At 38.7% G+C, this 26,936-nt stretch overlaps 1 protein-coding gene across 1 annotated transcript; it reads right to left on the bottom strand.

Annotated features, from left to right (window-relative positions):
- Positions 1–1,914: 1,914 nt before the first annotated feature.
- cspg4ba (chondroitin sulfate proteoglycan 4ba) lies at positions 1,915–26,697 on the bottom strand. Its single transcript, XM_046841820.1, has 10 exons — positions 26,488–26,697; positions 20,726–20,889; positions 15,699–19,268; positions 15,133–15,606; positions 13,759–13,935; positions 10,359–10,557; positions 9,713–9,844; positions 7,353–7,525; positions 5,898–6,078; positions 1,915–5,739 (listed from the first exon to the last, which is right to left on the bottom strand). Exons 1-10 carry the CDS (start codon positions 26,546–26,548, stop codon positions 3,716–3,718), a joined length of 7,155 nt encoding a protein of 2,384 aa, XP_046697776.1. The 5' UTR covers positions 26,549–26,697; the 3' UTR covers positions 1,915–3,715.
- Positions 26,698–26,936: the final 239 nt, after the last annotated feature.

The following is a 26,936-nucleotide window of genomic DNA, read 5'->3' as shown; positions in this document are numbered from 1 at the left end:
ATGCAATAAGAGATTTTTTTCGTGTGTGTTTTAAATATCCTTTCTTTCAATTGTTTATTTTATATTGGTTTCCAAATTAAAGGCAGAACTCACAAGACAAAAACAGATCTAAGCCTTTAACTATAACAGGTAAAAGTGTTGGAGACCTTTGCAGAACTTTTCACACTCCTTTATATACTTATATTTGTGCGGATGAACATCCTTATTCAATTCACACCCGTGCAAAACATTACATTTACACCATTAAATTTACTGAATCACAAAAAAACAAAAAAAAAACCCCACAGATTTGTGAAGATACAGTCTTAAACATTTACTGTAGGACTGCATGTTTCCGTAGATTTGTCTTACAGATGACGTTAAAAAGCGTTCTTATAAACTAAGGCAACTACGATTTACCTTTTATGTTTCATGTGCTACTGAAGCACATGAAACATTTTCTAGTTTGATCTAGATTTCTCATTAAAATAAACATTTTCTTAGTTCACTTTAATCTAATGAGGAAAAGGAAATACTTTTAAAAGATACCAAAAAATCTAGAGAAGAAGCTACTGGAGGTACAGCTAATTACTTACTGTTCCATATTTAGTTTTTAAAGAGCAGACAACTGAGTAATTATTTGAAAAAGATAATGGCTGAAACAAAAGCCATAGACTAACTTAACTACCCCCTTATTCAACCTTAGCACTCAAGAACAACGTCACAAATACTAAAGCCTTCCATTATTCTCTGCAGTAATCCTAACTGTGTTAAAATGAGCTGCATTAGTGTCGAATCTGCAGATTTCCTCCTATTTTGTTATCACTCGGCCTCTCCATTGTTTTCGTCTCAGTATAAAGCCTCCAGACGCGACATGCTCAACCGCCTGGGATTCGCCTTGTGAGCATTTTAATTCGCCAAATTCAATTCTGCTGCCTTCAAATAACACTTTCAGTACCTTGGGGCTTCTAGAAATCACAGTAATTAAGCATGTGAAGAGGCACACCATAGCAATTACATCCTGAAAGGATATTCATTTCGCTTCCTTTCCTCATGTTTCCTGCAAAAGGCCAAATAAAGAGGAGAAATCCAGATGGTAAAACAATGAGTTTTGCTGGGAAAACTGCCCCTCCAAATAAGGAAAACTCTGGATCTATATTACGAAATGCGTTTGTTGTGTAAAAACGGTGCATTTGAAATTAAATTGTGAAATGAGATGCAGGATATATACTATATGGACAAAAGTATTGAGACACCTGACCTTTCCTGTCATACCTGGGTTTTTTCACAAAGATGGATGTATAGGATGTCTTTGGATGCGGTATAATACAATTTTGCATTCACTTGAACTTGGAAACCCAAACCTGTTCCAGCATTGCAAGATCATGAGTAGCCTGCTATAGAGCTCTAATCTGCTATAGAGCGCTGACCTATTGAACACATTTGGAATAAATGACTGCATTCTAGGCCTCCTCACCTCACCTACATGAGTATTTGTAGTTACAGCGGGGTTGTAGCTCAGTGGTTGAGTCATTGGACTTTGGCTTGGAAAGTCAGAGGTTCAAATCCCACCACCGTGCTGCCACTGCTGGGCCCTTGAGCAAGGCCCTTAACCCTCCCCTGCTCAGTTGTAAGTCACTCTGGATAAAGGCATCTGCCAAATGACGTACATGTAAATGTACTAACACCCTTGTGACTAACACAAATCTCCATAATTACACTTACAAATGTATTGAAACATCTTTCTAGAATAGTTGAGGAAATGAGAAGTGCAAACTGGGACTAAATGTAGAATGCGAAGCCCAAAACACACTTATGACCAGGTATGACCATGATAATAACCTAAAACATGGCTTCCTAAAGCCACATGGCTTCCTTCCTGATTAAAATAATTTCTCACTTACAGAAACAAATACAATTAGATTACTGTTATTATTTTAGGTGCGATACATGCACTATTTATTAACAAAATACATAATACAGTGAACAAAGAATTTCACATCCAGTGACAGACAAAAGCGTTTTTTTGTTTTTTTTTTGCAGTGGAATAACCATGACTGAGAGGAAATGCTGCAAACCAGCGTACAAACCACCATCAGTAAAGTGACACACTGCAAATGCTTTCAGTAGCTCAACATGTTCAAATAAAAAAGAAAAGAATGATTACAGGGTCAGTGCTACTGTATTATACAGTTATATATCATGTGCTCATGACATGCGGCTTCAGTGTTTAATGAAATCTCCCAATACCTGAGATACAATAAAAAAAAGCAATTATTATACTTAATATAATACGAGTAATCATAAACGTTATATACCACAATTTAAATACAAATGTTAAATATAGAAATAAATATTTATATGCTGTAAAAGATCAGCAGGATGATATCACATAGTACCTTAAATTAGACTAGTGTTCTAAAGTGTAGACTAGATTAGTGTTTAGTTCTATAACACAATCTGTCAGTGTTTCTGGCTGCCCAGTTCACGCCTAGATATCTGAGGTAGACAAAAGCAGGGACACACTGATCTACAGCCAGTCCTGCTGATGGGAAAGAAAGACAACGGCATCATTTAAAATCCCTATTAGTTTAGTAACAAAGTGTCAGAGTCTTTCCTCAGGGTTTGCTGTAGATCTTTACAGCACTCTTACTGAGTCTTGGTATAAAGTTTGGTATATCTTTATGGGATGAACCGAGAAAATTTAAGTTTACAATGCACTATCCATAATTACCAGACTATCAGATTGCTAAAATCTCACTGGCTTGTTTTTTAAAATACAATGACAATGCTTTTTTAGATCAAAGACTTAGTGAAACTGAAACTTTTGTGAGGTTTACCGCATTCTAGTTCCAAAACGTAATTCTCTGGAAGACTCAGCGTATATGAGTAGACCAGACGATTTGTGCTTAAAGATACAATAGTGTTTTACAAGAACAGCAATGGCCATATGTATTACATACTAGAATATCCAGTAGTCATCATGGAAATGTAAATTAATATCAAACAATGGAACATTGTACGATGAAATAGATCACAACTCCTACAAGTTCACTCTTGTTAACTTTAAAACCTTTTAAAACTTCTCTTCCTTTTGCACTTCATGACAGTCACCACCTCCCCGTCTTGTCTTATACTTGGTCTTTTTTTAGTTTGGTGGTCTGCTTGCATAGCATAAAGCAGAAGTTAGTCCGGTTTAGTTTACAACATTTCCTTTCGCTAGGGTTCCTCAATGCCATTGACCGGCTTTTAACAAAGTTAAAAAATATATAAGTGTATATAATACACAATTTGTTTTTTTTTATAAAACAGTGTATTGTTTATACACTTATATTTATATGTATATAAACTTCTCATTTTGAAACTTCTTGTCTGTCAATGTGATTCATCTTGGTTTCCTCCTGTTCAGTCTGGCTTCTTTAACGGTTTCCTTAAAAGTAGATTCAAACTGAGTGCAAATGAACCAGAGTTTTTAAATCTAGCATCAGAAAAATGGGTAAGGAAGCAGGTAAACCCCAATAAACTTTTGCCAGGTAAAAAAATGGGGACTAAAAAAGTCTAAATAATCAAAACCTTGGTTAGAAAAAAAAGTAATTTGGCTGTTTGTTTTGTTGAACACCTTGTTGTCGTAAATTTAACAATCTTGCGATCTAAAAGGACTAAAAGATTCAGTCACCTAATAACAGTGAAAAATAGTTTCAACTAAAATACTGTGATGCTTTCACAAGATTGTAGCTCACACCCAGTACTGATTGTGCTGCAGCGTGGGGTTTGTGGTCCTGCAGAACTGAGTGAATTCGAGATCAACTTCATCAAGAGAACACGGAGCCATGGATTGGCCATACGCTGGGTAACCTGTCTGGAGTCTCATCAGAGCAGGACTACCAGGGTTGCTTTGGCTGAGAGGAGTTACAGTCACTAAAGGAACCATTGCAGTCTTCTCTGGTTGACCTTGAAGGTGCCCCCTGTCAAGAGAGGCTTTAGAAGGAGAGGCACCATTAAAAGGTTTTTTCTTTTTCCTTTTTCTCAGTATTAACACCAATATGACCGCAATAACCACTAGTAAAAATGCGAGCAATGGGAAAACGATGAGCATGGGGTTGGTAGAGGAGCTGCTCTGGGACACTGATTCAACCCTGACTGGTTGATTCTTAACTGAAACAATTTCCTGACCATGAGACGGTTTAAACATAGTAGTGGCATGTGAGTCAGTGCGGTTTGAGTTACCCCACCGATTACGGCCCTTGAACTTTGGCCCAGGCCTGGTGACCAGCACTGTAGCATGAACTGATTGCGATTTAGAGGTGAGAGAAGAGCTCATAGTTGTGGTTTGGCTGGGTGAAGCAGCCATACTGCTTGTATACAGTGAGATAGCCGTAGTTGTAATAGCAGGTTCATGTGATACAATGCTAAAGACAAACTCCCCATTTGCAGGTTGGAGGTTCCCAGCTTTCAGGACAAATTTTATCGAGTCCTTCACCTCTTGAACTTCAGACAGGTTGGCCTTTAGTTCAATGGCAAGTTTTTCTTGCTGTAATTCACTAAAGAAAAATGTCTTTGTAGGTTCTGATTTCATCCCCTTACCAGTCTTTAAAATCTTGCCATACATTGGTGGGGACAGGATTTCAAAGAATGGGTCACTACCACTTATCAGGGAAAGCTCAGAGACATTGAGAAAGTCTGCCTTGAGCTTAGAACGAATTTCATTTGAGAACTTTATACCTTCAGCATACCTAATTAAAGGCTTAACTGTGATATTAACCGTTTGGTCAGTAAGGTTTGCCTCTGACGTGAAAGCAGTGAACTCAAAGTTATCACTAGAAGACGCAAGATTGACCATGTGGTAACTTAATCTATGAAACTTCAAATCATCATGATTAAAAATAGTAACTTCTTCATTGTCCAAGAGAAGTTTGCCATACTTTGGCAATGCAGTTATTTTATATTGGACAGTCATGTTTTTTCCATTAGTCACTGCAGCCAGGTGTGACTGGTTAAGCACCACTGTTGTTTGCCCTTGTTCCAATACCAGCTCTGCTTGATTGACAATTGAAATGGCAATCTTCAACACTTCAAGGTTAAAAAGTTTGTAGACTGGCCGGTGATGACCATCAGTGACACTGAAATAGAACACCCCAGATGCTGGGCTGCCATCTTGGACAAAGAATAGTTCACCATTGTTGATCTGGGCTTGAGTAAAGGTATCCACGGATACATTTAGACTTCCTACAAGAGAAAGGAATCCATTGCTAGGTTTGCTGATCACAGAGTACTGGATATCATCTGGGGAGTTGTCAAGATCTTCCACATTTAAGTTGCTGGGTCCAAGAGCCACAGTGTCTCCTTGAATCACTTTGAGGCTTGGAGCTTTGGTTTTCAAGAAAGGTGGTTGATCATTCACTGGAGTGACTGTGATGTTGAAGGTTTCCTCCAATACTTCACGGTCATCCTCAGGGCGCTGTGCAGGTTTGCTCTTCAGGTTGAGGAAGGCATCAAAGACGAAGCAGTCGTGCACGGTCTCGGAGTTGTCGTGCTGGTAGGTTATTCCATATTTGTTCAGAATGAATTGAGAAAAGTAGGGCTTTTCCTTTGTAAGATTCCGTTCACCAACCGTGATGACACCATGCTGAGGTAGAGATTTAACCTGGTACCAGACGTCATAAGAGTTGCGATGAGACTCTGGATGTTTGGTAAGGAGGTTTGACGCATCTAGCATCTTTTTGTCAACGACGACTTTTTCACCCTCTATTACCACAGCTCCTGAAACACAACACTTTGATTTCTCAACATGCTTTACAAAACATATTTGCGAAATTACAACACCGCGAATACTGCTCTGACATGCATAATCATTTATGTTTAGACAGATTTTACATTTGGGATTTTGATCAGGCAAAAGTGGTAAGTGGAACTCATACCTGTGTTTTTAAGAAGGAGAGACGTTCGTTCAGGCCCTGCATTTTCATACGAGATATCGATATCAAAGGTCTGAGCCAATAGGCTTGCAGGAGGTGATGACACAGTAAACGTGAACTTATCTAATGCTGCCCATCCGACAGATTCTGCATTTTGTTCATATGACACCTTCCCCTCGTCAACCTGTAACGGTCACATATATTACAAGCAAAAACAACAGTTGTATTTACCATTGTTACTTTTATCCACAGTATACTATAAATCTATTATATAATTTAAGGATATTACCTCTGTGTCATGTAATATGAAGAGGAGCATATAAGTGCCGATGCTTATTTTACAAAAGAAGCAAACAAATCCTAATCCAAAACCGTAAACGAAACACTAGCATGCGTCAGGCGTTTCGGCAAACAATGTAACTAGGGCAAAGCAAAACATGACCGTGATACAAAGCAAGATCACAGCTACTGGTCACAGCTACTGGTCATGTTCTGGCTTTGACCTAGTTATATTGTTTGCCATAATGCCTGACACTTGCAAATGAAACATCTGCACTTATATCCTCCTCCTCGCATTGCATGACTGCTTATTACGTTGCGTATTACAGAAACCGATCGGAACACGTCACGCATTGACATTAAAAACACAGGGGCATTTAAACACAACCTAATTAAAGGGTTGATTGAAAATCGCTGAGGACAAACAGACACATGAGGGAAGTAACCAATGGCAGGACAGGGGTGGGACATCAGAAGTCCAATGCTACTACTTTTCGATTTCTATATACATTTCTATACAAAATATGAATAGGATTGCTGTTTGTGTATATCATATGCAAAAACAGTAGTAGTAGCAGGAGAAGTCATTATCATTTGGGTAATTTAGTTGTTCCTAAAGGTCACTGAAGCCAGAAGTTGATCTTTGCTCCTGTATTTATAACGGCTGTTTCGGTATTTGCTTTTTTTGTGGTCTTCTTTCAGTAGGTCATTTGGAACATGTTCGTTTGTTTGTTTGTTTTTAAACTGGTGTGTCACAGGATGTGGTTTTTAGGACACTCAGTACTTTTTGTTTTCTGAATTTACTTCGTCGTCTGTCACTCTTGTCCTATGTAATGCACGAGACTAAACAGTTATATGGTTTATACAGGATGTGTGATGGAATGGTCTCAGATACAATCAGAATTAAGTGGTACAGACAGAACATAAAGCGTAACTGGCAGGAAGATATAAATTTAAGCAATATTTCAGGCTATAATATAATACAAACCTGAAAATTTGCACAATTTCATAATATCATTGGCAATATAACCCCAGTTGATTTACCCCGCCTCCAACAGCCAATAGCAAACATACGACATAATAATGTAGCCTTACATATTCATGAATAGATATAAATGTCTAATTTACTGCCTTCCACCTTTCCATTAGGTATAAAGCAGGAGGTTTTACAGCACTTACCATTTCTTGTGTAAAGGAAGAAATATCAGTTTTAGACTTGTCTGCCTGCACAGTCACCAGCTTTCCAAATTTGGGGGGATTTACAATGGTGAAAACAATAGTGCGGTTTGAATTGCCCTCATCGTCATTGGTTGTTGCTTTGAGGATCTCCTTTGAAATGGAGGATGAAGTGCCTGAATTGAAAACAAGGCTAAACATTACCCCAGATGAACTCCAGCTGGTAAAAAGCAACCCAGTCAAAGCAACAGAAAACGTCTGGCACTTGCTATAAACATTACCACATTACTGTGCACTTGAGTGCTTTGATAGCTGAATTCGTTTGAGTTTCTGTGGCAGCACCTTTTATACACTTGTGTGCATCTGAGCTACAGATTACAAACAAACTTTACATCTTCAGCTTAATTAAGGCTTTGTGCTGTAGATGGTGTTCACAAGCAAAGATTTTGTTTCTCCAACACGATTACAGTAATAAAGCAAGCCCCACTGGGGAAGTGCTGGTGCTAGAACACACCCATTTACAATAAAGAAACCACAATCCTTCTATCAGAAACCTTGTTCCCTTTTTAGTATAGATCTATAATATATATGCCTGGCGTGATGACACCCTATTAGAGAATGAATGGGAAGGAAAGAGCATTGATACCACTGTAGATTTTAACACGTGATAAGGATATAATACTTCCTCACCCGTTGTGGTCAACAGCACGTGTAACGATTAGATGCTCTTTTAACATAATTAACCATTTATTTCTTTATCACATGGCACTTACAGCACTTGTATTTCTGCAGGAGAAATACAACATTTTAAAGGTATTGATGAAGTGCTTTATGCGTATAGACATTAACTCGATAAAACGTGGAGAAACCGGTTTCCATAGCAACATGGCACTTTATCCCAGGACGAACAAAGGAAAAGGTGAAATTCTGATATTAGATAGACCTTTTCCCCCACACGCAGCTATAAAGTGCAGTCACGTGCAAAGGTTTCTGTACACTTCAGGAAAAAAAAAAAAACGTTGCGTTAGGATTTAGGTTTCATTTAGATAGTGTTCTATTTCTATTTTTAGAAAATAAATGTTACTCTGAACAATCTGAATCCTTTATTTCATTTATTTATGTAGAAATAATACACACCAACCAGGTATAACAGTATGTATAACTTGTAATATTGGGTTGGTCCCCTTTTGCTGCCAAAACAGTTCTAAACCATCGAGTATTGACAGCATTAACTTTATAGCTGCAGTAGCTCATCTGTTGGAACAGAACCCTGTTCGCTGCATTCGCTGCAGCCTCGGCCACCCATGACCCTGTCGCCGGTTCACCACTCTTTCTTCCTTGGACACTTTTGTCCACTGCAGACCGGGAACAGCTCACAAGAGCTATAGTTTTAGAGATGCTCTGACCCAGTCGTCCAGCTGTTGTCCCTCATCGAACTCACTTAAATTTGCCCATTTTCATGCTTCTAACATGTCAACTTTAAGGATAAAATGTTCACTTGCTGCCTGATATATCACACCCACTAACAGGTGCCATGATGAAGAGATAATCAGTGTTTTTCACTTCACCGCTCATAATGTTATACCTGGTCGGTGTAATAACCTGTATAAAGCCGGTTATATAACCTCTTAATAACCCATAAACCTCTGCTTATTGTACTTTTTAACTGCTTATATCGTTACCTCCTAGTCAGGATTTAAAGCTGTTTGGGATCTTTTATAACTCTGCCCGATTGCTTAGCAAAGGTTTTCAAATTTAGATTTTGGATACAGCTAGAAAAACCAAGGGCTCAGCAAACTTTTGCACTCGGCTGAATGTGCAGACAGTCGATGAGTAGAATTTGGCATCACTTTCTGCCCAAAAACCCCTGCTGAATGTGCCAACAAGATTATTGCCAATGCACTTTTACGGGACAGAAAACGGGCCCAGCAGCTGTTTTATATACTGCTCCAGACAGAAGAGTGCGTAGGCAGCTGTTTTTAGGGCTGAGTTTTAAATCCGGCATATTACTAAGAGTTACTAAATTCAGTCTGGAGTCTCTTCGACGTAACATGTTTACCATGTTGTGCTAAGCTGAAATCCTTGAAAGGGCTTTGCTACATAGGTTACAGGCTATTAAACTAACAGGTAGGGTGATTATGGTCATCGCTCATATACAGCTCATATTAAGACATACAATTTTACAAAGCGAAGGGTTTTTTTTCCCCCTGAAGTAACGACGTGCTTGCTCAGAATTCAATCGTGTTTCCTGTGAACACCATCTACACACTGTTATATTCTAAAATTGCGAAATAAAAAGGTTTTAATGTTTGGATGCCAAAATAAATTGCTCAAAGTGTGTTTGTTAAATAGCAGAGAGTTACCTGGAAACACCTTTAGTGGACCACTGCTTTCCATACTGAGAACAAGTGTACGAGCGGTTACACTAAATATCTGCCTTGGAGCAAAGTTCATCCCGTCATTTACCTGGAAGTTAAACCCTCCAGCCATGGCCCCTGGAGATGACAATAAAGCAGACTTGGTACGTGTAACAGTGTGACGTGCATTGTACCACTGAGAATTTACAGCTTTCATATGTGGTAAGAAATTAATGAGTTAAATAATGGTTTGCTCTTGCGTTCAAGGGCTTCTAAAGGATGGATTGGTTATTTAAAGTGACAGAAAAAAAACAGTTATAAGTTTCTTGCTCGTATCTACTACAATTCAACAAGCAACGTGACCAAAAAAGCTTGTGGAAAAAAAAAATCTCTATAATAGTGCAGGGTTAATGCAATTTGCAGAACCTGACACATCACCACTGTGCCATGAGACACAGGCCTATTTTTAGATCTTGTTATTTCATCTCTGGAAAAACTGCACAGTAATCAACAGCATGCATCACTTCAAACACAGGATTCGTATCGATCTCAGTTGTAGGTTTACTGGAGCTAATGATTACAAGATACAGAACGTTACCTAGGTTTCTGTTCTGACCACATGAAAGTACATTTGGGTGGAGGATTGTCTTACCACTGTGCACGAACAGTAGCTGTCCCTGGTCTATGTGAGCCTGAGTGAAGTTCATCACAGGTCTAGTGGGAGCACTTTTCAGAGCCAGGTGACCATTACTGGGCTGAGTGGTGAGGTAATGTAGCTGCTCTGGAGCTGTATCCTCATCCACTGTATTGAGATCTTCAGGAGTGATTTCTGTTATGGAGCTGACCCAAACCTAGTTTAAATAAGATACAGAGATACGATGGGACTCAGTGGCCTCGTATACAGAGGTGGTATCAAAAAGTTTCAAGGCTAGTTTTGTAATACGCCATCGGTTGCACGCACAGTCACAGGGAGCATCGACCTTCAGTAGTCCATGTGCAAAAAGACATTGTCCTGTGTACATCGGGAGAAGTGCAACTACCACATCTGCTATTCTAACCAAGTGTGCACTCGGTCACTTGCCGGAAAACAACCCGATCTGACTTCCGCACCAACCCTACTCGCCAGAGTCGGCTCCTGCGGGCTTTGCCCTTTTCCCGAAGACGAAGATCGGCTCGCCGTTTTGACACCACCGCCGAGATCCTGCACGCAGAAGGTACTTGACACGCTTTGGGAAAAAAAAAGACTTGCAGGACTCATTCCAGAAGTGTCAGGAACGCTGGGAGCGCTGTATTGATGTGCAAGGGGACAATTTTGGAGGTGATGGTGTACTGTCTTATAAACGGAGCTAGTCTCAAAACTTTTTGATACCACCGTGTATGCAATAAACATTCTAGCAGAATACCACAATAACAATTTCTGCTGATTCTTTTTAAATATTACAATAATTCTGATAGAAAGAATATATTAGAAGTATTTGTTGTATCTAGATAAGGTTTTTATTCCCTTTCTAAGAACAGCATCAGATCAAATACAGTCTATTTAATCACATTTCAACCAGCTGCTGATAAAAATAGCACTGGAACTTCTAAATATGGATATGATATTTATTATTATCATTTAATAATTTGTAAAACAATAAATAACTGTGGAATAATTATTTTGTTTGTAAATATTGCACAGTAAAAATGATCACTAAATATGTTGTTAATTAACTGTAAACAATTTAATCATTCTTTTTCGTTTACTGTTTATATGTATATAATATGTCCGAAAGAAACTGTAATAAATTGAACTAATAAAATATACAATAAAAATTATTATTGTTCTTTTATTTTGTGTTATTTAAAAAAAAAATCTGAATATTGACACAAGAAATTATATTGTTCAGTACTTTCAATTGATTTATTTTTAATTACTTAATTTATTATTATTTATGAGATATTAAAGGTATTAAAGTGTGACATACGTGACAGTAAAAACATTAACTCAAAGACCACGTTACATATCATAGTAGGCTATAAACACACTTTTTTTGCTGTTTTGGCTTTGCATTGTAACACATTGTATTTTAATTAAAACATGTAATTGATATTGATGTATACTGCATAAGAGTCAAAACAAAAAAAAGCATGTTTATGTATAATTATTTACATACTGCACTGCGAATGTCGCCCAAAGCAACACAAATCTCTCTCAGATTCCTGATTGCACAAGTGACTCGTGTGTGCTTTTGCAAGTATTTCAATTAGCACCCTAGAGTCAGGGTTATCTTTGTCTCTCTATGAGGTCTCAAGGTCACTAAAACACAGCCGTATGTGCAAACTGAGAAGAATCGCACTGCAGTGTGAACGAAAACAAGTCAAAACGACAAATATAGTTAGCAAGATTTTTTTTTTTTTTTTTTACAGTTTGTTGTCTGAATTGTGCTATAGTGGTATAAAGCTCTAGACAAGAGCAGATATAAAGGGGGGCATGAATGCTATTATACATCAATATAAAAGAACTGATGGGCTGTTACGCTTTCCACCAGAGTCTAATAGTTAATGTTAGATCATCTGACATGATACTAGTTAGTTCCTGTTTTATTGCTCGGGAACTCATGGCTTCTATTAACAGTCATTCTCTAACTAGCCTCTCTTTCACCCTGCCATTTTACACTGTGAACAGATTAGAAAAAAAAAAAAAAAAAAGGATCACCATTGTAATAAATACCACTGTAAAAAACAACAATCCCTTTTTTTTTTACATCTATATATGATTAGTCTTCGATTATGTAAAGCATCCACCAGCGGCGCAATTAACAGTTTTAAGGGGGGTATGCAAGACAGAATTTTGGGCCCCTATATATATATATATATATATATATATATATATATATATATATATATATATATATATATGTTATATTATTAATAATAAAGTAAATATAGTTTAATTTTATTTACAGGGAATTTATTTTATTTCACCACAGTGTTATTATTTAAAATATATGTGTGTATGTACGATTAAAAAAAAATAATAATTGGAAAAGTTTTAATTGATGATTGTGGGCGTTCTCTTGGGCCCATATGCCTGGCATACTCTGCATTTTATATATATATATATATATATATATATATATATATATATATATATATATATATATATATATATATATATATATATAAAATGTCCTGCTTTTTACTAAGGCAGACCACAGGCTAGCAGTATATTGTGGCTTTCTTAAAGAAGTATATATTATAATTATATATATATATATATATATATATATATATATATATATATATATATATATATATATATATATATATTAATATAAATTATGCAAACTATATGTTTACCAGCAGATTTGTAATAGATGAGAGATAATATAATTTGATTGACAAAATACTGTGGCCATTAAGTTACTGATATACATGCTGGTGCATCAATCTCTAGGACTCTCATCTATCAATAAAAGAGGATATTCATGACCCCATGACTGACCAGGTGATAAATAAATGTAGGTAAATGCAACATAATGAGAGGTTTAGCGCTAAGAATATGTTATTGCAGATCGCCCCCTTGTGGCCACATGAAATATTCACGAGAGCCTGGTTTAAAAACAAATAAAAAATAAAATACATTTTAGTCTCATTCCACTGAGTGAACAGTGAATAATTTCAGCTCAGTCAACATGTCTGCTGCTTGCAACGTTTTGTCCAAAGTCTGTTAATCCTTCAACATGCTAATCCTTTCATTTCAAAGCAAATGGCTATTGAAGGCCTGGAGGAATCCAAAGCATTTGGGACAGAGAGCTGTACACTCTTTCTGGTGTCCCTCAAATTAGAGTCAGACTCTATAGTTAGACTCTGTGCAATGCTTAAAATGAATGCTTTGAAACTAATTACCCTAAAACGTGACTCTGAAAACCCATAGAAACATTAACCTTAGGACTTTCAATCCCAAATATCAAATGTCTAACAGAAATCATGAAGGTTTATTAAGCACATCCTGTTCTCAAGTGTCCAAAAATGTATTTATCCGTGTTATTTATTTAAAGTGCACCCACCCTGAGGACTTTGTTGGCAGTGATGACTGGAGGTTGATCATTTACTGGTGTGACTTGGACATGCACTGTCCAGGGTGTGCTGTGTTTTCGTAGATCCGTGGCATTGGCTATAATAGTAAAGTAGTCCTGTAGTGTCTCAGAGTTGTCATGTACATAGTAGATAAACTCCTGCTCCACCTAGATCAGAGGAGTAAAGGAAAATAATAGGATATAGTGACTGAAAACACAGTAAGACTTGAATGCAGCTAGTGAAAGTAGAGAATGTGTTTTTCATTTGTTAATATAAAACCTCTAGTGAATTACTAATTGTGGGATGTGTAACTATTCGGCAAGATGATGGTTATTCAGTAACAGCTGATTAAAAAAAAAGTAACATTCTGGTAATATTAACCCGCTTTGATTCTTTACTATGTTCTTATCTTTGATTATTTATTAATGCCAATGTATGTAATCAATTAAATGCACAATACGGACAAAAGTTTACGGACACCTAACCAGAAGATCGTTTGTGCTTTTTTGAACGTACGTATTTGCTTTTATAATAACTTCCACTCTTCTGTGAAGATCTTCCACTAGATTTTTATATTTGGAGTGTGCTTGTGGCGATTCCAGCTACAAGGGCATTAGTAAAGTCTGATGTAGGATGAGGAGGTCAGAGATCAATAGCAGGCCACTCAAGATGTTCCACTCCAAACCATAAAAACCATATGGAGCTGGCTTTGTGCACAGGGGGATTGTCATGCTGAAATAGGTTTTGGTCTCCTAGTTCAATTGCAAGTTCTACTGCATCCAATCACGTCTTTTACAATCGTGTGCTTCCAACATCGTGATAACAGAACCAGCTTTGGCTGAAAATATTCAGGTGTCCCAACACATTTGTCCATTTATACTGTACATCAATACTGTATTTTTTTCCACAGCATTGTTAAAATCTCAAATATGGTTGGTCTGAAGGTTTTCTCGGTCAGTAACTACGACGAATCACAGCTTTATATTCTGATAAGGTTTCATTTCTATACACAGCTTTGACACTTAGTTCGTAGATGTTCAGCATAATCTGAGTAATAATAAATGGATTTCTAAAATAATATAATCATTGATCATCATGTTTAAGCTTTCTATAAGAAGATATTTATTTACTTTTTATGGCAGGAGTCACCAGTACCAGAGTAACTGTAAGAGTCAGGTATGAATCTGTAACTGTATGTGACAGACACTGTATATTTGAGCTTTTTTTTGTGTTTTTAACATTGTAATCACTGGCAAATTGCTGTGCTGTGGAAATAAAACATGCTTCAACTGGGTTATAGTCATTCTGCATCACAGCACATTATTGTTGATTAGTAACTTTACATATTAACCATGTTATCCTACCTGTTTTCTGGTAAAATATGTTGTAGGTGTCCCTGGGAAGCGAGAGTTCTCGATGTGTCCATGCATCGGTCCCTCTGAAACATAATACACAAAGTGGAGCCCAGAGAAATGCTGACTGGTGACTCGTATGATCTTTTCTGTCAGCGCTTTAGATGCTCCTTCTTTTAGTGTAATATTGGAAACCTCGATAGGTATATAGTAAGGAATGATATCCACAGACATTAAGATGCCAGGCAGCTCTGCGACCCCGTTGCTGGCTTCCAAAACGAAGGAGTCGTTCGCCTGGTCGGGTTTGTTCTGGACATACTGGACATTACCGTTGTTGATGTCTTCTTGTGAGAAGGTCGTTAAAGAGTCCTGTTCAATTCCCTGAAATTGTTCTTTACTGTTAACAAACTTTCGCAGATATCCAGAAGCTGGAGCGACTTTGAGGGTGAAAATGATTTCATTGGGCGAATTTGCTTCGTGTGTGACCTGGAAAATAAAAACCAACAAACTGCACTTTAATATCCGAGTGTTCTGTGGTTAGAGGAATTGAATTATAAATACAATAAAAAATTGTTCACCTCAAGTTTACCGCGTTCAACCTTCACCGGCTTTCCCTCTTCTACCGCTAAGATTTTGTGGTTGAGTAAAACAGGTGGTTTTTGGTGGCTTTCCAAGTACACTTTGACGTTGATCCTGGCTTCCGCATGCAACCCTTTTGCTTGTGCGATGACAGTAAAAAAATCAGCGAAATTCTTGCTGCCATCATGTCGATACGTGAGCGAAGCATTCTTCAGTGCATGCTGGGTAAAGGAGTCAATTTGCTTGTCTTTTAAAAATAACGCACCGTGTTTTGGAGCGTCGCTAATCTTAAAAACGATTTCACTGTCGTCCCTGACGTCCATGTTTGTAACCACACTCAAATTAGCATTGCTGAATGTCCTGGCCTGTCCTTTTTGGACCAGCAGGCCTGTGTTGTTGTCGAACTTTAGGTACGGTTCCTGAGCGCTGATGTCCAGCAGTGAGGAGATGTAGTGCTTACCATCTGATACGAAAAGCACGAAACGGCCAGAGTTGATCCCACGGTGAACAAACAACACTCGCTTCTGTTCCAGGTCTTCTTGTTGAAACTGGTAGAGTTTGTGAGAAGTGTCATTAACAAGCACTAGATCACCTATAGGGATCCCGCGCCGAGTGTAAACAAGCTGACCGTCTCTAAAGTCGGAGTCTGCATCGTGGTAGCATAAATCTTCCGACGTCAACAGCCTCTGTCCATTTTGAACAACATGGAACGCTTTATCCACAACTCGAATAGGCTTCTCATCATTCACCAACTGTATAGAGATGTTGAAGACACCGGCTTTGGAGCCGAGCTCATCTTCGTTGACGAGGCTCTTTGCGAGCGGACTTGTCGAAGCGATGAATCTGAACTGATCGCAAGTTGTCTCGCTGTCGTCATGGACGTACATGAGACGCTCCTCTATGATATCCTGATTGGTGAAAGACACCAGGTTATCGTAATCCTTGGTTGAGTTCGACAGGTTGATTCGTGCCAGTTTGCCATTTTTTGGCATCTCGGTAACTGTGTAGTAGATTTCTTTAGTACTCAGAGTCTCAGCAAACAGTTCGTTTTTTGTAATAAGTTTGCTCTCACCTTCAAAAACTGAAAGCCCGCTGTTTTTCATGTAAATGCTGTTGACATCTGCTCTGATATTTATTCTGAATACATGAGTAATTGAATGAGCATGCATGCTGAACACCTGAAATTCAAAGCTGTCACTTGTGTTCTCATACGGTCTATCTATTAGTTGATACTCCACTTCCATGTTAGAAATGTTCCTTTGGCTAAATGTCAAGCGTGTACCTAATTTTTCATTGTTCAGCAAAATTAACCCTTTCTTCGTGAAAGAGAGAAGCTTGAAATAAATCTCATCTTCATCTAAAGCCACACCCTTTGCCGTGGCATACAGATGGTCTGAGTTGATTGCAGCTCTTCTGATTTTGTCCATTTCCAGTACTTCATTTCTCTCCACAATATAATGAACCCATTTAGTTTTTATATTAAACACCAGTTCCTCTGTTGCTTTTGCTGCGATTGTGACTTTACATTTGAAATGTTCAGTGACATCAGCAGACTGAATATCCTTAAAAGTGCTGACGTATCGCAGACGATCTTTCTCCAAAAGTCGCTGAGAAAACGAATTAGTGAACTTCCATTCTCCATTCGAATGAAGCTTCTGTAGTTCTCCAAACCTTGGTGGCTCAACAACATCATAACGAATGTCTACCACTTGTCCTACTGCATTTGTATGAATTGCTAATTGTGTCGTGTTTATTAGAGCCATTTCTCCTTGAGTGACCTCCACCCCAGTGTTGTTTGCGATGCTGTATTCCATTTTAACCGCCATAACTCTTAGCACCACCGTGTTGCTTATCTTTTCTCCATCACTAACCCTCAACACTATCCTCGAGTTCCTCACTCCGGTGTGGACGAAGTTTATTTTTCCTTCTTCCAGAGCTGAATGAGCGAACGAAGTGACTGCCTGACCAGCGTTATCTTCAGTTTCCAAAAACCCAGCATCAGCATTAAGATTTCCCAGTACAGAGTAGACCAAGTCAGTGACACTGCTGTCTACATCTGCGGCTTTCAACACATCTGTGGTTAACCTTTTCCTAGAGTTCTCAAGTAGAACAAAGAGATTTCCCTGAGGGAGGCTCAATTCGGGGGCATCATTGGTTGGTGTTACTGTGACATTAAATCTGTATAACTTCTCTCCTTTAAGGTAGCTGGGTGTCACTTTTCTGCTACTGGAGAACACAGAGAACATGAAGTGGTCATGTGGATCTTCAGAACCTCCGTGAATGTAGATCACTCTGCCATGCCAAAGATCCAGCATACTGAACGTATTTTCTTCCTGCTCCTGGTCCACATCAAACCTCAGCTGACCATGCACTGGCTGCTCTTCTATTCGAAACATGATCTGAGACTGCCGGATGCCGAGCTTCCTGAAATCCAGGTTTACTTTGATGTGTTTCGATTCCAACGATGCACGACCGCCTTCAGGGACAATGAGGTTCTTGAGTTGCAGGAAATTTAGTCCATGCCCAGCAACCAGGCCATTTGCAAGGGTGGACATATCTATAGAGGGTAACTGAGTGACAAATCGAAAAATCGGACTCTCTGTAGTTGAGCTCAAAGTCCCACTCATCTCAGGTTCCATTTCTGGTTCGCATCCAACTGAGATGTCTTTTGTTACCAGAGAATTTGGGAGGCCTGTTAAAATACCATTGACTTTGATATCCCGTAAGCATCCTTTGAAGGAGCCACCTTTAATGCGCTTTCCTGCCACTGATGAGAGGCCCACCTTTCTGACTTCAGAGCGAGTTCCATCGTCTATGCCACCAAGGAAAAGAAAACCTTTCAAATGCAAGGCTTTTGATCTGGACCTGATACTAGACTTTACAGTGTCTCCATCGATGGTTAGCTGCAAGCTTTTAGAAGTGAAGTGTAGCTTAACATTGTGCCACTTCTTGTCATTGATGACAGTAAGAGAGCGGAGCTCCGTTCTCGTTTCGTCTCTGCCCATCACAGCAACAAGGAAGCCATTGTGAATCTCCATGGCAACAAAGCCCCCTTCTCTAGCAGAACTGTACATAATGATTCCCTCTTGAGCAGATGTATATACTGAGCATTCAAGAGTCCTCTCTTGCTGTGCAGACCACAGAGGAAAGCTGACATACGCCCTGGAACTGAAAAAGCTGATTGCCTCCTCTTCATTAGCAAAGAACTGCTGACTGCATCCAAGAGAAACCTCGTAAACGTTCTTCAAGCCAGACTGTGGCCTAAGTGATGAGAGGAGGTTGTGTTGATTAAAAAGCACTTCATCAAGGCAACCACGAAAACCAGTGAGGTCAGTGGAGAGATAGACCTTATCCAAGCCTCCTGTCCCACCAACATATAAACCATCACTGATATCTAGTTCTTGCTGTGAGCCTGAAAGTTTCTGGGTGACCTGGAAATGCTTGTCCACAGTTAGGTTTACATTAAACCGGTCATGGATAAGATCTACTGTGTGCCAAGCCAAGTCGTTCAGTGGGTTCCCTTTCTCCGAGTGTAGGATTCGCTCGCCTGATCCAAGATCCAACTTTGCCTACGGATGGAAGTAATAAAGTTTTAATTTTTCAGTATATCATACATACTTTCTTTTGGCTTCTCCCATTAGGGGTCGCCACAGCAGACCATCCGCATGTTTGATTTGGCACATGTTTTTACGCTGGATGCCCTTCCCTAACGCAACCCTCCCCATTTATTCGGGCTTGGGACCGGCACTAATGCTTGTGCAACCCTAATAGCTGGGGTTTGTTCCCTGCCCGGGGATCGAACCCGGGCCGCAGCGGTGAGAGACCCGCATCCCAACCACTAGACCACCGGGGAACCTTTTCAGTATATCATACATATCAGTTATATATTACATATTAGTTATATTTATACATATTATAGTTATACTGTAATAACTAATTATTTACAGGGTCTGTAGCAGGTGAATAACAGGAAAGGTTTATTTAATATTGATGGAACGGGTCCCCTGTGTCAACAGTTTGATTTCAGTCTACAGTATGTCCTCCACCAGGGGAAAGTCTTGACGATATCGCCAACATTTCACAACATTTAATGCAACTATAAACTTATGAAATGTATATGTATGTGCCATTCTTTTGGTATTAACAATATTTATTTTTGGCACATCAGAGCAGTATAAGAAGAATAAAACATGCTGTTATGGAAAAATGATGCCTGGTAGAATCGAATTCAGTGTAACCCCAGCACGTATTATTTTCTTAAATACATTGTCATGTATTATTTTTACATTATGTGCTCGTCGTGTAAGAGAAGCAACCTTTTTTTGTTTTCTGTGCCTACAGGCTCAAAGTAGGTTTGTCATTGTCATGTTAAGGAGAAATACTACTTACGTAGACTTGTCAAGTCTTGTATAACAGCTGTATGCCTTTGTAATGCAGTACAAAATTAACTAGTGATGTATTCACCATTTTTTTTTTACCATATGGAGGTCCTTTTCCAGATACAAATGACTACATTTCGTGTCACAATTGACAACTAAATCTTCAGGTTTACTGTGTCAAATAATTATGTAAAACAACATGACATATCAATACAATTGCATACCAACTCTAGTAATAGGTACTGTCTCAATAAAAGATCTTTCATGTTAGGATGAACACTGTTTTGAAGAAATGCAACTTTTCTTTGGTCTGTGTCGTTTTCTTTTGTCAACTGAAACTGCCATAGAAATACCTAAAGCAGGATGCCATCATACTGTAGCTCACACTGCCATTACACTAAATCTAGTGCTTCCTTGAGAAAATTGTTTAAGGCCAAAGAACATGAGGGAATATACAAAGAGATGATCATTTTAAATTCATTGTCACTGTTGTCACTGTTACAGTCATTTGCTTTTTTTGTATTTCGGCCGGAGCGATCGAGCTTAAAGGAACTGGCATTTTGTATTTGGGTGAGTATACTGCAACAAACCTCATGCACGCATTGTAGAACATGGTGATTATAGTGATGGACATGTACATGACTAACCTGCAGTCTGCCAGAAGCGAGTTCCAGCAACAGGTAATCACTTTGCCCTGCAGCCAGGAACAGTACTCCCCTCTGACTAGACGTGCGGAAGCGGACATGCAGCGTGTTGAGCGGAGTCGAATCTTCCAGCTTTAAATGCACAAATCCGTTGCCGTAAAAGGAAGCTGAGAGAGATGATAGGATATATTATATAGAGACAAATAATAAAAATGCTACACTAACAGCACAGTGCCATTTTTTCCCCTATAGTCTATACTTTTTATTTATCTACCTTATTTTTTAATCCTTAAATTCTATTCCTTTTTTATGCTTAAATGTTGGTCAGTCGTACAAAGCATTTCACTACATGTCGTACTCTGTATGTATGTGTATGTGACACATACAATTTAATTAGATCTGATTAGATTATACATATAATAAAATACACTAATATTATTTGGACACCTGACTTTTCCAGCTATATGTGGTTCTTAGCTAAACTGTTAAAGGCACACAATTGTATATAATATCTTTTGATGAGTATCATTATAATTTCCCTTCACTTGAACTAGGAGACCCAAAACCTGTTCCAGCATGACAATGCCCCTGTGCACACAAGCCAACTCCATGAAAATATGCTTTACAAGGGTTGTTGTGAAAGATCTTGAGTAGCCTGCTATAGAGCGCTGACCTCAACCCTGTTACACATCTTTGGGATGAATTGGAGTGCTGACTGCACCCCAGACCTCCTCACCTCACCTATATCACTACCTGACTTTACTAACACCCTTGTGGCTGAATCAGAACAAATCTCCACAAACACGCTACAAAATATCTAGTGGAACATCTTTCCAGAAGAGTGGAATTTATTATACCAGCAAAGGGAAGTGTGAAATCACATGTTAAAAAATCATGTTTATCCATATCGTGTATATACGGTTAATTTAGAGCACTAATTTAGTTTTGAAAAAATTTGATCATTGCTATGGTTGTTGGTACTAGATATGCTGGTTTGAGTTATTGAGTCTGTCCTGTGTATATTGCTTATTGTCTGCTTTGGCTAAGCTACAAAATCAGACATTTGAAGACTACAGTCCAGAGTGCTGAGAAAATGATTTGTGCTCCACTGCCAAGTCAAGTCAAGTCAAGTTTATTTCTATAGCGCTTTTCACAACAGACATTGTCAGCTTTGCAGAATTTAAGAATTAAGGTGAACGATGTGTATTTATCCCTGATGAAAAGCCGTGGCGACTGTGGTGAGGAAAAACCCCCTTAGATGGTATGAGGATGAAACCTTGAGAGGAACCAGACTCAAAAGGCAAACCCATCCTCATTTGGGTGACATCAAGAGTGTGATTATAAATCTAAAAACAATACAAAACACCAGAGAGTGAGAACTAACATGAGCACCGGAATGTGTAATTATGAGTAATGTTCTTTCTACAGTCTTATACACTCAGTAGAGGTTATGGAACGAGGAGCTACTGAGCAACTCATAAAATAGCTCAACATTTGAGATCATCATAGATGCAACACCAGCTTCCAACTGTCCAATCTTCAACTGTACACCGGCAGAGTAGGAATACGAGCATGCAAAATGATGATGGACATCACACACACCATCCACCATCTCTCTGAACTGCTGACCTACTGAGCACAAAGCACCAGAACTTCAAGACATAAAAACAGTTTTTCCCCCCATGTTATCCTGTACTCACTTTCACATTACCAATTCATGTACAATATGTAAACGTGCAATATATATCCCTTTTTTGATTTATTATTAATTGCATTGTCTTCACTGGCACAATTCTAAGATACCTGTATATTAGATCGGTCAATATGACTGTAAATTTTGTATCTATTTGGGCTGTCATTCAATCCGAAAATTTAATCTTGATTCATCGCATGATGAGTTAACTCGTGATTAATCTAAACTTACACATTTAGAACAGATAAAAATGTGTAAGTTTAGATTAATCACGAGTTAACTCATCATGCGATGATACTTTTCCATTTTTAATACTCTAATTAATGGGCATGGACAAATATGAATGCTTTATGTATGTTTGTTTTGTCTTCATGCTCTATGTCACGTTTGGTTTCCCTAATAATATACTTGCTAATGTTTAAAAGTAACGCGTTATTAACACGTTTATTTTAACAGCCCTAATATAAATATTATATACTTGTATATTGTTGTACCCAGAAGCTTCTGTCACAAAAACAAATTCCTTGTGTTTGTAACAACGTTTGCCAATAAAATCCTTCTGAATGTGATTTGAGTATTTAGGCAAACCGAAATACGCAACAGTCTCTAGAGTTTACACAGAGTAGTGCAGTAAAAGCTAAAAGCATCCAGTAAGTGTCAGTTTAGCAGTGTTGAGAGAGGTGAGATGAGTACACCCAGTCTGGTCTGAATTGACAGGAAGACTACAGTACCTCAAATAATCATTGTTCACAACCTTGAGCAGAAAAGCGTCTCACAATGTGCATGTCAAGCGCACATCCATCAAGCTGCTACTGAAGACAAACGAATGGATCTTGGATAAATCTACACAAGAGCAGTGTTCTCTCATGTAATGCCATATTTATTGATATAACAATTTATAATATAACAATAAATACACATATAATGTGTGCACATTTTGAAACATTCAATGACAGAATTCCCTTCTTCTTCTTTTTCTTTTGGCTTCTCCCATTAGGGGTCGCCACAGCAGATCATCCGTCTCCATACCCCCGTCCTCTACATCTGCCTGTTTCAAACCAACTACCTGCATGTCTTCCTTCACCACATCCATAAACCTTCTCCTTGGTCTTCCTCTTTTCCTCCTTCCTGGTGGCTCCATCCTCAGCATTCTTCTACCGATATACCCCATGTCCCTCCTCTGCACATGTCCAAACCATCTCAATCTCGCCTCCCTCACCTTGTCACCGAAACATCCTACATGCACTGTCCCTCTAATAAACTCATTTCTAATCCTGTCCATCGTCGTCACTCCCAACGAAAACCTTAACGTCTTCAGCTCTGCTACCTCCAGCTCCACCTCCTGTATTTTACTCAATGCCACTGTCTCTAATCCATACAACATCGCAGGTCTCACCACAGTCCTATAAACTTTCCCTTTTACTCTTGCAGATACTCTTCTATCACAAATTACTCCTGCTATCACTCTTCTCCACCCACTCCACCCTGCCTGCACTCCTTTCTTCACTTCTCTAACACACTCTCCATTACTTTGCACTGTTGACCCCAGGTACTTGAACTCCTCCACCTTCTCCACCTCTTCTCCCTGCAACCGCACCACTCCACTGCCCTCCCTCTAATTCACACTCATGTACTCTGTCTTACTCCTACTGACTTTCATTCCCCTTCTCTCCAGCGCATATCTCCACCTCTCCAGGCTCTTCTCAACCTGCTCCCTACTCTCACCACAAATCAGAATTCCCTTAGACTTACAATATGAGTGAATTTGAATGGAACAGGATTTCGGGTTTCACAGTATAGAAAGCCATTATAAATTTCCGCTTGAAGTAATCAAATGTATACACACACAGATTTGAGAAACCGAGTTTCAAAACGCGAGAGTATTTAAGATTTCACCCACAGAATTGCTGAATTCTTACCTTTGTACCTAAATATATAGAACATTTAAGGTTTATTTTTGAATTAAAAACAGATTTTCTAATCTGCCTGTTGCCTTGAAGAAAAGCTGCGCTACACATGATACTGAACAACAAAACAATAAGTGCAGTAAGTGTGTGTGTGCAGGCGCTGGCATGCTTCTAACCGACATCATGCTGCCACAATAAAAGCCTGGCCACAGAAAGGCGTTCGGTTGCAGCTGTTTCTCTCTCTGGCCCTCTGCATAGCCCTGTAATCTCCATACTGTGCCTGCACTCTCATCAACCTCTCAACAAACGTGTGACCTCAGTGTTTAAACACTCCCGAAAAAACTTTGATTAAAGACTAGTTTCCATGTACTGCTTTAGCACTGAAATGTTCTATACATAAAGCAGATTCGGTTCGAATGCTAACGAGAGATCATTGTGTGCTTTCTTTACGATCCTTTAAAACCTACAGTAATGAAATCATTCCGAGCTTATACCACAAACCGGATGCATAAATGAGTTCTGGAATGGGAAAAAAAACAAATAAAAACAAATAGAAGTGTAGGTAAAGTCTGTCATCACAAAGTCAGGGCATGTCATGTCATCACACCTGAGATCAGGCTTTCTATCAGACACTGTGTACATCCAGAAATCCACAATTAACCAAGAAAATGATTGGCTGAAACAAGGCATGCTATTACACAGGAATGTTTAAAAACATCAGATTTTTCTTCTGTTTTTGTAGAAAATTCAAACAAAACAGACGATCGCAGGGACCTTCGCATTACTCACAACATTCATTAGACTGATGTGGTGTTTGGAGAACACATCATTTGGGGATAACTTTTCCTTTCCCTAAGTACAATTAATATACGGTTATCATGATGTAATTACCTAGAACATTCTGTCGAGTATGCTCGAGTCTGATTGGTCAGAAATTGTAGATCGATTTTCGTTAACGATGTCAGCTCTGCTGCAAGATTTAGATTATGTTCTAATATTAATATATATATTATAATTCATATTTTTTAAAATATATTATATGTGGTCACTATAATATAATGTTGTTTTAATAGTAAGGACTTTATGCCACAATAAACCAATTTAATTGTTAAACGTAGTCAAGTTTTCTGTAAGTATGTATGAAAGAAGCCAGTCTGAGCTTTAAGGGGAAAGTCTGTAAAACCTTCTAGAAAGCTCACTAGATAAAATACTGAGGTTTCGTTTTTCTTTCGTCTCCTTAAATATTCGCGAAAGAAACAAGTGAGGGACTGGTTTTATATAGCTGTTCATAATGTAAGTGATCCTGATTCGCTCATTCAACAAGGTTAAATGTAACTATAAATGGATTAAAAAAAAGCATCGTTTACGTTGTTTTCCCGTGTAGCGTACGGTGTCTCGATCGTTTTGTTTCGCTCAGTACGTGTTCTCTTCTGTCAACTCGTGTTTTATGTAGCAACTTGTTCCACAACGAACACTTGACATTCCCTTTCTAGAAATGCGGTGGTGTGAAATCTAATGTTATTTAAGAGGAAAACTTTCGAATGTGCTGTTATTTAACAAACAAACAAAAAAAGAGAGAGAAAGAAAATCCAGAGATCATCACATCAATCAGGTGTTGATTGTTTTCCTGTAGCATCATACTCTGTCATGTTTCATTTAGATATTTTAGTTAATAATAACCAACTATAGAGAAGTTTATAAATGAAGTGCTGCTTATTAGGAAGACATTTAAATAAAGTGTTCAATAAATTCTGTATTTAAAGTGAACATATCGTCGTGTTGTACCGTGGATCGTGGATCGCGATGTACCGTATCACACCGATCCGATACTAAATGTGCACGCACACACATACACACACTCTCTTACACAGCACACACTCAGCACAACACTGGGAAAACTAGAGCATTTGAATCTCACATGTGATCTCTGAATGAGTGATGTTCTGTATGAAAGTTGTTTACATGTGGAAATAGGAGTTGAACTCTTCACTATGTAACTCTGGAGTCTCTACACTTCACACTCAGATCGAGATCAGAGGAACTCTCGAGAAACTTCAGAGCAAAAGTGCAACAAAACTGTTAGTTTGTTTCCCAGTTTGAATGTTAGTAAACAGTTTGTGTAAATGTTGTAGGGATATTGTTTGGATATAATATAAATAAAGTACCTCCTCGGGCCACTCGGACAAACAGCAGCAGCAGCAACACGTCTGAGAGTAAAGTCTTCATTTTATATCCACCTGGTTTTATTCCGCTTCAACACAAAAACCCTCCAGAACACTTCCAACAAACACACCGAGCCATGATACACTCATACTCCTGCAACCATTCACACACAACTCCAGAGCTTTCCTGCACTTCTCACTCCCCTTTATACACCTCCTCCACTCCTCTACCTCCTCCACTCCTCTTTCTCTTCCACTCCTCCCCACCTCCTCCACTTCTCTCCACTCCTCTCCACATTCCACCAACTGCAGCTCCCCCTCTCTACAGGGCTGTAACCCAAATCACTACATGGCTGTAACCCAAATCACTACAGGGCTGTAACCCAATTCACTACATTACTGCCCAGAAACGTGCACTACAGGGCTGTAACCCAAATTACTACAGGGCTGTA

This window comes from Silurus meridionalis, chromosome 27, assembly GCF_014805685.1.
Source record: "Silurus meridionalis isolate SWU-2019-XX chromosome 27, ASM1480568v1, whole genome shotgun sequence".
Taxonomy (NCBI): Eukaryota; Metazoa; Chordata; class Actinopteri; order Siluriformes; family Siluridae; genus Silurus; species Silurus meridionalis.
This window is presented reverse-complemented; position numbering and strand designations above follow the sequence as displayed.